Source organism: Aotus nancymaae, unplaced genomic scaffold, assembly GCF_030222135.1.
Source record: "Aotus nancymaae isolate 86718 unplaced genomic scaffold, 86718_ANA_hifiasm-v0.15.2.pri h1tg000020l, whole genome shotgun sequence".
Classification (NCBI taxonomy): Eukaryota; Metazoa; Chordata; class Mammalia; order Primates; family Aotidae; genus Aotus; species Aotus nancymaae.
In genome coordinates, this window is record NW_026988432.1 from 69,557,307 (window position 1) to 69,570,301 (window position 12,995).

The 12,995-nt window shown below is 38.6% G+C and overlaps 1 protein-coding gene across 5 annotated transcripts in view; it reads right to left on the reverse strand.

The window, feature by feature from the left end:
- Positions 1 to 12,995, reverse strand: part of PTPN2 (protein tyrosine phosphatase non-receptor type 2) — a 116,920-nt gene that overhangs the window by 27,722 nt on the left and 76,203 nt on the right. For 4 of the 5 annotated variants that reach the window (XM_012472519.2, XM_064379451.1, XM_012472518.2 and 1 more), the window contains 2 exons: positions 9,698 to 9,907; positions 7,126 to 7,278 (listed from right to left, as the gene is read on the reverse strand). In XM_012472519.2, the coding sequence (XP_012327942.1) occupies positions 7,126 to 7,278; positions 9,698 to 9,907 (363 nt within the window). The remainder of the gene's footprint in view (positions 1 to 7,125; positions 7,279 to 9,697; positions 9,908 to 12,995) is intronic. The other variant, XM_064379453.1, reaches the window with a different exon arrangement.

A 12,995-nucleotide genomic window follows, 5' to 3' on the forward strand; every position in this document is an offset into this window, starting at 1 on the left:
ATTTTTCTCACTGAAGAAAGTTTTAAGTGATGCAATTAAATTTGAAATCCTCTGTAATTTGTTAAAAGTTTATCATTTACCAGACGGGCGTGGTGGCTCACGCCTGTAATCCAAGCACTTTGGAGGCCAAGGTGGGGGGAAAACCTGAGGTAGGGAGTTCAAGACCAGCCTGACCAACATAGTGAAACTCCGTCATAAAAAAAAAAAAAATTTTTTTTTAAAAAAAGTTTATCATTTACATTTAATACTTTATTGGTAATATCAAATTACCAGCTAGAGATCTTACAACATTAATTCTGAATTGCCAAACTAGATATTTACTCTGGGAGGTTTACTGTCATCATCAATACTGGGAATTTGCTAATAAATATGTGGTAATACCAGCAACCAGCTTAAGTATTTATGCCTGACCTTGTGCTGAAAGGCAAATGGAATAGTCTATATTTCTATAGGAAGGTCAAGGTCATTGGAAGTTTTCTGTAAATGAATACATGCTTTATGATGATGATTATATATTTTTATAGACTTAAGATACAATCACTCTGTGCAGTAGCTCATGCTTGTAATCCTAGCACTTTGGGAAGCCAAGGTGGGCAGATACCATGAGGTCAGGAGTTCGAGACCAGCCTAGCCAATGGTGAAACCCCAACTCTAATTAGCTGGGTGTAGTGGCGGGCACCTGTAATCCCAGCTACCTGGGAGGCTGAGTGGGGAGAATCACTTGAACCCAGGAGGCGGAGGCTGAAGTTAGCCGAGATCGTGCCATTGCACTCTAGTCTGGGTGAAAAGAGTGAAACTCTGTCTCAAAAAAAGGAAAAGAAAACAGTAACAGGTGTGGTATTTATTAATCCAACTTTATCAGTAATCACTTCATATGCCAATGGTCTAAAAGCACCAATTAAAAGAGATTCTCAGAATGAATCAACAAAACAAAAATCAATACTCAACTACATACCATCTATAAGAAACCCACTTTAAAAATAAAGATATATATACATTAAAAGTAAGTGGATAGGAAAAAAAATATGCTGACACTAACCAAAAGAGAGCAAGAGTGGCTATATTAATTTCAGTGTATAGCACAGACTTCAAAGCAAAGAACATTATTAGAGAAAAGGAAGGGCATCACATAATGATGTGTACGTGCCTAACAGAGCATCAAACTATGTGAGGCAAAAACCAATAGAACTTCAAGGAGAGACATATAAACCCACTTTTATAGCTGGAGACCTAAACACCCCCTATCAGAAATTGATAAGATGCAGGAGTCAGAAAATCAGCAGGGACACAGTCAAACTCAACAACTTGATCTACCAACTAGTTGACATCTATGGAATGCTTCTTCCAGCAACAAGAGAATACTATTTATCTGAAGCTCACGTGAAACACTCATCAAAATAGACCACATTCTGAACCATAAAACACAGCTTAGCAAATTTAAAAGAATAGAAATCAAACAGTATTGCTCTCAGATCACAATGGAATTAAGCTAAGAAAGCAGTTAACAGGAAAATAATGGGAAAATCCCCAAATACATGGAGATTAAACAACACACTACTAAATAACACAAAGATCAAAAAAGAAATCAAGAGAGATTTAAAATGAATTCGAACTAAATCAAAATAAAAACACACTCATCAAAAGTTGTGGGATGCAGCAAAAGCAGGGTTTAGGAGGAAACTTATAGCTTAGAATGCATTATTAGAAAAGAAAGAACAAAAATCATGTAAGTACTGTGTTCTAACCAGTTGCACCACTGGACCTCCAAGAACTAAAATCAATATTCTAAGTTTGCACCTTAGAAAAGTAGAAAAAAGAGCCAACTGAATACAAAGTAAGAAGAAAATAAAGAATAAGAATTAGAGAAATCAATGAAACTAAAAACATGAAATCAACAGAGAAAAATCAAGGAAACCGAAAACTTGTTCTTTGAAATGATCAATAAAATAATGATCTTCTAACCAGGCTAAAAAAAAAAAGAAAAAAGACACAATATCAGAAACAAAAGAGGGGACCATCACTACAGATCCCATGGACATTAAAAGGATGATGAAGAATCATTATTAACTCTATGTCCATAAATTTGATAACCTAGATAAAATGGACCAATTCTTTGAAAGGCAATTTGCCAAAACTCACACAAGAAAAAATAAGACAATCTAAATAGACCTACATATACTTAAAAATTTTGAATCAAAATTAATACCCTTCTGAAACAAAAAGCATCAGGCCCAGATGAGTTCACTGATAAATCCTACCAAACATTTAAGGAAGATATACCAATTCTCTACAATCTCTTTCAGAGGACAGAAATAGATGGAATACTTGCTAACTCATTCTATGAGGCTAGCATCACCCTAATACCAAGACCAGACAAAATTATTAGTAGAAAGACAGTTCCTGGGCCACACAGGTTCAAGTACGTCCACACTGCATCATGCCCATACTGCCCACACACACACATCTAATGATGTACTATATACATCATTAGAGCCTTGCCAAGCTTTTTCCCATCTTCTTACAAATACTTATTTTTTTTTCCCCAAAAAATTCAGGCAAAGAAAAGGAAGAGGATGTATGAAGAGAAAGAAGTCTTTTAATAAATTGGCTGTCACATCCTAGTATGTCAAACAAAGTATTTTTATGGGCTACAGTTATATGTATAGAGTTTAGGTTTCCACATTAATAAAGGTCAAATTTTAGATCTTTAGAATTCTGAAGTTTTACAATTTAAGATTTTGAGGAACTTCTTTTAGATTTCTGTTCCAAACAAAGGTTCTAGCACAGCACTGTCCAGTGAAATATAATGTGAGCCACAAATATAAAAATGTTCTAGTGGTCATGTTAAAAATAGGAATTTTGGCCAGGTGTGGTGGCTCACACCTTTAATCCCACCACTTTGGGAGGCCAAGGCAGGTAGATGACTTAAGGTCAGGAGTCCGAGCCTAGCATGGCCAATATGGTGAAGCGCTGTCTCTACTAAAAATACAAAAATTAGCTGGGTGTGGTGGCGGGCGCCTGTAATCCCAGCTATTTGGGAAGCTGAGGCAGGAGAAATGCTTGAACCCAGAAAGACAGAGGTTGCAGTGAGCCAAGACAGCGCCACTGCACTCCAGCCTAGGCGACAGAGCAAGACTCTGTCCAAAAAAAAAAAAAAAAAAAGAATTTTAATGTCACATTAAACTCAAAATATTATAAATAGTACCATCTTAACACATAATCGATGTTTTAAAAATTGAGATATTTTGGCTGGGCGCGGTGGCTCAAGCCTGTAATCCCAGCACTTTGGGAGGCCGAGGCGGGTGGATCACGAGGTCAAGAGATCGAGACCATCCTGGTCAACATGGTGAAACCCCGTCTCTACTAATACAAAAAAATTAGCTGGGCACGGTGGCGCGTGCCTGTAATCCCAGCTACTCAGGAGGCTGAGGCAGGAGAATTGCCTGAACCCAGGAGGCGGAGATTGCGGTGAGCCGAGATCGCGCCATTGTGCTCCAGCCTGGGTATCAAGAGCAAAAACTCCGTCTCAAAAAAAAAAAAAAAAAAAAAAATTGAGATATTTTACACCTTTTTCTGTATTAAGTAAATTTTGAAACTCTGGTGTGTAGTCTACACTTTAAGAACATCTTGATTCACATAGTCACACTGCAAGCACTCAACAGCACATGTAGCTAATGGCTGTAGTTCTGGACACTGGTGTTGTAGGAGGAGAAATAGAAAAAAGTGTCTCATCATTATTTATAAAAAATAAAAAGATCTATATACATAAACACACATAAGCTATGATCCAAATGTTTGTGTCTCTCCAAAATTCATATCGAAACACGAAGCATAATCCCCACTATGGCAACGTTAAGAACTGTGGCCTTTAGAAGGTGCCGGGCACGGTGGCTGACGCCTGTAATCCCAGCACTTTGGGAGGCCGAGGCAGGCGGATCACGTGGTCAGGAGATCGAGACACCATCCTGGCCAACATAGTGAAACCCCATCTCTACTAAAACATACAAAAATTAGTTGGGGGTGGTGGCGCGTGCCTGTAGTCCCAGGTACTTGGGAGGCTGAGGGCAGGAGAATTGCTTGAACCCGGGAGGCAGAGGTTGCAGTGAGCTGAGATCGTGCCACTGCACTCCAGCCTGGCGCCTGGCAACAGAGCAAGACTCTGTCTCCAAAAAAAAAAAAAAAAAAAAGGTCATAAGGTGATGAGGGCTCCTCTCTCATGAATGGGATTTATGCCCTTATAAAACAGGCCTGAGAGAGCCTGTCTGCCCCATCAAACGAGAGGTTAGAAAGAAGGTGCCATCTATGAGGAATGAGCCTGTACCAGAAACCATTATCTGCTGGCGCCTTGATCTTGGACTTCCTTGCCTCCAAAACTGTGAGCAGTAAGTTTCTTTTGTTTATAAATTATCTAGTCTAAAGCATTTTGTAATAGCTGCAAGAACGGACTAAGACAACACACATCCCAAAATGGTTACAAATTTGGGGTTGAGTTAACGAGAATTTCCACTTTGTACATGATATACTTCTATGTTCTTTGAAATCTTAGATAGCCAACATGTACTTATTACTTATATAAATAAAAAAATACACCATATATATGTATGTCCATACATACACACCCATACCCACTTACCCCCCATACACACACATCTAATGATGTACTACATACATCATTAGAGTCTTGCCAAGACAATTTCTGCAGAAATTAACCCCTTGGAATGGGTAGCATGCTTTTCTGATCCTAAGTACCTGAAGGATAAAGATGTTTCCAATGTCCTATCTGGAATACGGGCAGAAAATGCCTTAGAATTGAGAGTCTGATGACTATACCATACCAAGTAAATTAACCACAAAAAAGAGTCCTTCCTAGTCACAAACTGCACTGTCAAAGATTCCACAAAGAAGTGTGTCTAGAAAAACCCATCTCTGTGATAATAAAAAAGATCCTCAGATAAAGCATGTATTCTCAAACTAAACACACAAAACTTAAAAACAAAACAAAAAAAAGCTGTGACAGGAAAGACACAATCCAAAGGACAGTACATTTCCCAAGTTACCCATCTCACCACAGCCAGGAAGCAGGGAGGGAAGGCAGCATGCAGGCTGTAAAGGTGTGGGGAAATCTGATTGAACTATTTAATTTTCTTTTTGAACTCCAGATTTAATTTGGTGAAAGCTTACTGTGATTAAAAAGGGAAATTTTCTGGCCAGGCGCAGTGGCTCATGCTTGTAATCCTAGCCCTTTGGGAGGCCGAGGTGGGCAGATCACAAGGTCAGAAGATCAAGACAATCCTGGCCAACATGGTGAAACCCTGTCCCTACTAAAACACAAAAAATTAGCTGGGTGTGGTAGTGTGTGCCTGTAGTCCCAGCTACTTAGGAGGCTGAGGCAGGAGAATCGCTTGAACTTGGGAGGCGGAGGTTGCGGTGCGTCCAGATTGCACCATTACACTCTAGCCTGGGTGACTGAGGAAGACTCCATCTCAAAAAAAAAAAAAAAAGGTAACTTTTCCTAATCTTAAACACCTGAAATAACTTTTATTTCACCTAAATCACTGATCACTGCCAAAGTGATCCAGGCACATCCAGTGTTCCCAAAGTCTGGTGTCTGAGCAGGACATGTTCTGTGGGCTGAGTTTTCCATACATTGAGTATTTTGGCTCTGAGTACCCTTAAGTTTCTACTCATTAAGAATATTTTAGGGCAGGCGCAGTGGCTCACGCCTGTAATCCCAGCACTTTGGGAGGCCAAGGCGGGCAGATCACTAGGTCAAGAGATTGAGACCATCCTGGTCAACACAGTGAAATCCCGTCTCTACTAAAATACAAAAATTAGCTGGGCGTGGTGGTGAGCGCCTGTAGTCCCAGATACTCGGGAGGCTGAGTCAGGAGAATTGCCTGAAGCTGGGAGGCAGAGGTTGCAGTGAGCCGAGATTGCGCCACTGCACTCCAGCCTGGCACCTGGCGAAAGAGCAAGACTCTGTCTAAAAAAAAAAAAAAGAATATTTTAATGCTACAATAAAGATTTGGAAAAAATCTTTTTAAATAAACCTTTATTCTCACACCAATGGTCCAATCTAAGTTATAAAAGAAGGCTTATTCAAAATATTCCTGTATTGGCTAGTAATTACAGAAATGAAAGTGTTAGTATGTTCACATGAGAAACAAAATGAAAAGAGAGCCTATCTTCTTATATTATCTATCAACTTACAGTATTTACTTATATCCAATACTATGTGATAAGACCAGACAAAAAATAGAGTCTATGGTTGTTTCTATTTTACATTTTACTACCGTAGTACATAACACAGACTTCTGATCAGTCTTTGAATTTAGGTTCTACAAATATGCAATAAAAATAGCTTCATGAGAGGCCGGGCGCGGTGGCTCACGCCTGTAATCCCAGCACTTTGGGAGGCCGAGGCGGGTGGATCACGAGGTCAAGAGATCGAGACCATCCTGGTCAACATGGTGAAACCCCGTCTCTACTAAAAATACAAAAAGTTAGCTGGGCATGGTGGCGCATGCCTGTAATCCCAGCTACTCAGGAGGCTGAGGTAGGAGAATTGCCTGAACCCAGGAGGCGGAGGTTACGGTGAGCCGAGATCACGCCATTGCACTCCAGCCTGGGTAACAAGAGCGAAACTCCATCTCAAAAAAAAAAAAAAAAAAAAAAAAATAGCTTCATGAGAATAAAGCTACCAACCAGAAGAATATAACATTTTGCTGATATTTCATTATATCTGCCATAAATATTCAAGTTGCTTGCTATAAAGTCAAATATTATACAAACCAAGTAGTTAGTTGTTTAATAGGGCAAAAGTACCTGAAGTTTTCAGTTACTTTAAAAATTAAAAGCTTAACTACCCCCAACTTGAAAAATTAAGTTTCCCTAATGAAATCTTGTTTCTACAAGGGCTTTTAAGTCACATACAGGATTGAACCTGAGGCTGAGTATATATAAGGAAGCTGGCTAAAATTTTACAATGTTAAGACAGACAGCTGGATTTACTACAAAAATTTAAATACACTTTTTGAAACAAACAAGGGCTCAAGTGAAGCACAGTTATTTGATGCTATGTGTATTTAACAAATAGATATGATTTTAAACCTGTATAAAGTTTACCTGTATACTAGAATCTCCCTTTATACATTTTGCTCCTTCTATTATAGCCATGTATGAGAATCTCAGTTGATCTGGGGTTTGAATAAGACCCATTCGGTATTTTCTCATGTTCAATAACACTTGTTTAATGTTAATATCATCTCCTTTTTCCATCTGCAAGAAAGGCAAAAATGAGTCAAGTCTTTCGTTTTTGGAACCCAGGAAATAGAATCAATGCAGGATCATTGCTAAAATTTTTGCTATGCATTTTCTCCTCTGAAAGAACAAGTATAATTTAACCCTGCAGCTGTAATGTTATTTATACAACTATCCAAACCTCCTCATTCCTCCCCACATCTCAATCCCTCAAGTAGTAGATGGAGGAGTTTGATTCTTTAAGTCACAATTGATTCCAAGTTAATCACTGTAATATCATTCCTTCTGGCCAGTCATTGGTCAAAGGAAAGATTTAGTTCTGGCTAGTATAAGGACTTTTTTTTTTTTTTTAAAGCCATGGCAGGAGTCAACCTTTCTGCTCACTGCCCCTCTGCCTTCTTCATGTCTGCACTACAGACACAATGTCTGGATATACAGCACCCATCTAAAGATGGTGTAAAAGAGGCCAGGCATGATGGCTCACCCCTGTATTCCCAACACCTTGGGAGGCCAAGGAGGGCAGATCACTTGAAGCCAAGAGTTCAAGACCAGCCTGGCCAACATCTTAAAACCCCATCTCTAATAAAAACACAAAAATTAGCTGGGTGTGGTGGTACACACCTGTAATTCCAGCTACTTGGGAGTCTGAGGCAGGAGAATCACTGAACTCAGGAGAAGGAGGTTGCATTAAGCCTGAGATCGTGCCACTGCCCTCCAAGCTGGGCAACAGAACGTGACTATCTCAAAAAAAATAAAATAAAGAAAGATGGTGGAAAAGAGAGTCACTAAAAGCCCAGATCCACAATAACACTGCTGAGCTACAGCACTGCCACTCTGGTCTATTGACCTAGTGTTAGAATCCCTGACATGTAGGCCCACCCCAAAAAAAAAAAAAAAAAAATTGGTGAAGTAATGGTTGGTAGGGATTAGGCATCATCAACAAAATAATCACCAGAGTTTTTAAACTTTAATGTAACAATCTAATTTTGATTGAAGTATACTATATATATACAGAGTGGTAGAGTAATACAGTAGATGTGTTAAGACTCAACCATTCCTAATTCCTAGCTTTCATGAGAGATACAACATCTGAAATGTTCTACCAACAACATCAGTCCATTGATTAAGCTCCTTGTGTATGTGTTTACAATGAATAGCATCATCATATTAATATTAATTCACCTGAGAATCTACTTTGTGCTAGCAGTCATGTTGGAAAGCATAAGAATGATGATACAACTGCAATGAAGCATAGAAGAGACAGATAACAGAGGGCCTTAAAATCAAGGTGAAGAACACCAGTCTAGTGTCAAGTGTGGTGGCTCACACCTCTAATCCCAGCATACTGGTAGAGTGAGGCAAAGAGGATCACTTGAGCCCAGGAAATTGAGACTAGCCTGGCCAACATAGTGAGACCCTGTCTCTACTAAAAATAAAAAAGTAAAAACTAGCTGGATGTGGTAGTGCAGGCAGCTACTTGGGAGGTTGAGGTGGGAGGATCGCTTGAGTCCAGGAGGTTGAAGCTGCAGTAAGCAGTGATTGCACCACTGCACTCCAGCCTGGGTGACAGAGCAAAACCCTGTCTCTAAACAAAAACAAAATCCCCACCAGCCTGAATACAAGACAAGCTAAATTGCCTAGGTTACTGATAATCTTAGAACATGCTCAGAAAGCAGGAACTAAGCTACAGGGACTACTGAAGGAATAGATGGCATGGAAATCAAGGCAGATAGTCTTACTGGTGGGTTTGATTCAATAATAAAAGGAAGAAGAAAGAAGACAGAAGTTAGAAGAAGTACAAGGGCAAACAGAAGAAGTTCCATGTATCTGAAGTAAGGAAAAAATAAAGGTCCTAAAAAGAGAAGAAAAGATCTAGACTGTATAAAGGCTGGGACTGGGAATGACTGGTGGAGAAAGAATCAGCCCTTGGGGGCACAGACAGGAACCTCAGGGGAGTAACAGTAATACTGACATTTATGGAATGCTCAGAAAACACCAAGGACTCTTCTAAGTGTCCTAAATGTATTAATTCATTGAATTCTCTCAGCAACCCTGTGAAGTATGTCTATCATTATCGCTAGTTTTTAAATTAAAGAATGAGAAAGTAGTTGTCTGAGGAAGAAGGAATTCAATATTACATATGAATTTATATTTGAAAAAATGGGGGGGAGGGACCTATTATTTTTACATTACGAAGCTACCAGGAAGAAAAACATCTTCTTTGGGATCTCTAAAATCATCTTGGATACATTCCCACCGGTCATGAATAAGAGGCAGTTGCAAGGGTAGAAATGAGATTTTTAGGTTTTTCCAAAAGAAGTAGAAGTTTAAGTTGAAAAACCTCAGTTCTGGGATACATCAGAGCTTATTCCTTGCTAGTGGAAACTATTTTTAAAAAAATCAATGAGATTAAAATGAGAGCATTAGAAGCACTTACCAAAACAAGACAAGTGTCTACCAGAGAGAAGGTGCCAGAGCGCCCAATGCCTGCACTACAGTGGATCACCGCAGGCCCGTGGTTGGGGTTCAAGGAGCCAGATTCTCTCACTTTAAACAAGAAATTGAGAAATGAAGCTGGTGATTCAGGGACTCCAAAATCTGGCCAGGTAGTATAATGAAAGTGAGATATTGTTCTGGTTTCACCACTCTAAAAAGTGAAAATCAAGGGAGGAGAAATTAGTTCTAACTTTTTTCTTTTAAAAAACTACTTCAGAAAGATCACGTGTTTCGTGTAATCCTTTTAAGCCAAAGGGATGTTTATACTATAATTTTTCTCCATTTGTTTTCTGACAATCCCATATACAAATTAAGGAAGATTTTCTTTAGTGGAAGTTTGGGATGTATTAATAACAGCTAACACATACAACACTTATTATTTTGGAGGCCTGTTCTAAGCACTTTACTTATGAACTCAATCCATATAATAATCCTATTAAAATCTATTTTTCTGATGAGGAAACTGAAACAAAGGGTAAGTAGTTTGCCCAAGGTCACATAGCTGGAACATGGCACAATCAGGATTTGAAGCAGCCTGGGGCAGCCTTTGGCTTCTCAGTTACTAATCTGTACCTTACACATTACCAGTATTTTCTTTAGTTCTTGCATGAGTGGGCTATTTTTTTTCTATTTAAAAAAATTTCTACCAGTGTAATTTTACATTAATGTGTTCCTTTTTATGAATTTCAAAGTTTATTTTTTAAATACAATGTCTCATTTACATGATTTATCTTTTAGATTCTGCTACACAGGCAGAGAGGAGCAACTCAATAATTAATCTAAAGAAATAATCTTTATATTTTTAATTGGAATTGTTCCTCCAATTGTTGCCTTTCCCCATGGCAATAATTTCCAATCCTAAAGCTGTTTGTATGCTTTGCTGATGTGCTAAGATGGCTTACCAACATGCTAAATATTTCCTGTCTCTTAAGCCTGCCTGGCATTCACTATCGCTTCCTGGATATTCCTGATGATCTGAATTTCTAACTCATTATGAAAATGTTCCTTAGCTTTTTGCCAATTGCCTTTTGCCCCAAGGAGCACTTCTCTGCTTTATACTCTTCATTTGTGTAAACGAAGCAGTGGTCTTTCACTAATACGTCTTTGCGTAATTTTTCAGTTTTATTGTAGGACTTTTTTTTTGAGGGAGGAGGCATAGAAACAATGTAAAAAACCTTGACATGTTTAATGGTTAACAGCTAAAGATTATTATAATATCCTCCTCCCAATAAAAGTTTTCAAAATTACAAGTTAGCTTTCATTTTAAAAATACAAATTTTCCTATTTTGCAGTAGAAATGAAGACCCCTAAGTCCTAGACTTAATATATAAGGTATAATACTAATAAAATACAGTGAAAAAGTATTTTAAAAAGTATATACTTTTAGTGGCCTTTTAACATCCAGCCTTAATAATTTCAAATACATTGTGATCCACAAGTTCTCAACATACTAAAGGCACTAAAAAATTTCTCCATTACAAATTAAAATGAACATGGTTTCTAGATTTCAAGGCATTTCTTTTTAAATTAATTATGCTAAGTGAACAAAGTCAGACTAAAGGCTATATACTATACTATTCCATTTATATGACATTCTAGAAGGCAGAATCACAGAAACAGAAACTAGATCAGTGGTTGCCAGAGGCTGGGGGTAGAGGACAGGACTGACTGTACACAAGCGGCACAAGAACACCCGGGGCAGAGGAGAGGTGACAAAACCAATTTACATTTCTGTTGTGAGTGGTGGTTACACAACTGAATGCATTGTCAAAAGTCACACAACTGTACACCGAAATGAGTCAATCTTACTGTAGGTTAAAAAAAAAAGGTGAATTAAATTTATTGCATTAAAAAAGGAAATTCAAAACATTCCAAAATACGAAGGGTAAACTGCTTTCACAAAGCAGCAGTTAGGCAGTTAACAAGGTAAAACCAACACAGGAATGGGCTAGAGAGGTGGGTTCTTAACAGTGAAGGGGATACAGTTATCTCAAAGGTTTTTCCTTTAAACGGTTACGATTCCAATGGACGTTCATAACTCACTTTGTTTCTTACTTGCTGTGGCCATCGGAAGGACCAGACTCAGTCTGTGTGGGCCTTCATGAGGTCCACTCTGAGCAGGGATCTGCAGTGCTTTGTGGGCTGTGGCCCAGCGCTCCTATGGGGTCCTGCACACAATTACTTCATCATGTCCTGGCTCAAACATATGGTTACCCCACAGTCTTAGGCATTGGCTTGCTTTCTCTTTGCTTGGATGATTTTGACTCAAGACTATTGGTCTCAATTTTTTTCAAGTTCAGGTCATGCTGCCTGGGATATTGGAAGCCAGTTCCTAGAAATGCTCATGACTATCTGTATAATACAGTCTTCCCCACTAATAGATTTTTGAAAATCAGTTGTTTTTTTCCCCCTATAGAACCAGGACTTTTTTGAAAGGTTAATTTAATTTATCCTTACGGAAACAAGATTAAAAAAACACAGCTTTCCAAAAATCATATAATTCACAGTTACAAAGAACCATACGAAGGCATAAGAGTCATATGTTTACTACTCTGGTATAGAAATGTTTGCATGCATGGATGTACACCTTTCCCTCTTTTTCATGCAGGAAAAAAAAATGAGGGGAGAAAAAAAGGTTGCTAAAGGATAGAGAGCTAAAACAAAATTCACCTTTATTCCAAACAAGGTCTGCATTTATACTTTACAATATTTGGCAAACTTCTTATTTTCAAAACTGTGGAAGCACCCTTTTCTTCTCCTTGGTCACCGAGTCACACAAGTTCTCCTCTGGTCCCCAGCTGGCCTCCCCACCCTTCTCCCCACATATACCCAGGTTGCACCCACAATTGTAGGCTGTCCCTGTCTGCAGCCATTCCACACATGCCTGCCAAGTTTCCTGTGTAAAACTTTGCATTATGTATACTGCATTCTGCACAAAATGTCAGTGGCTTGCTGTTCTTTTCAAGGCAAAATCCCATTTACATTTTTAAAAGAGAATTCTAAATTTAAAGTCTTTGAATAGGGATGTCAAACTTGCATATATGAGGCCAGGAGGATAACCTGTGAATTGAGCAGATGTAACAACAGGAATTGTTAGGCCACAGCAATTTAAGTGTAGCCCTGTTCACAACCTTCAAATGCATGTTAATAATCATCATAAATACATAATAAAATTATACACTTTCCAATAATCATAAAAAATCTATACAGCTCTATGACCCCAGGCCCAATTACTTTCA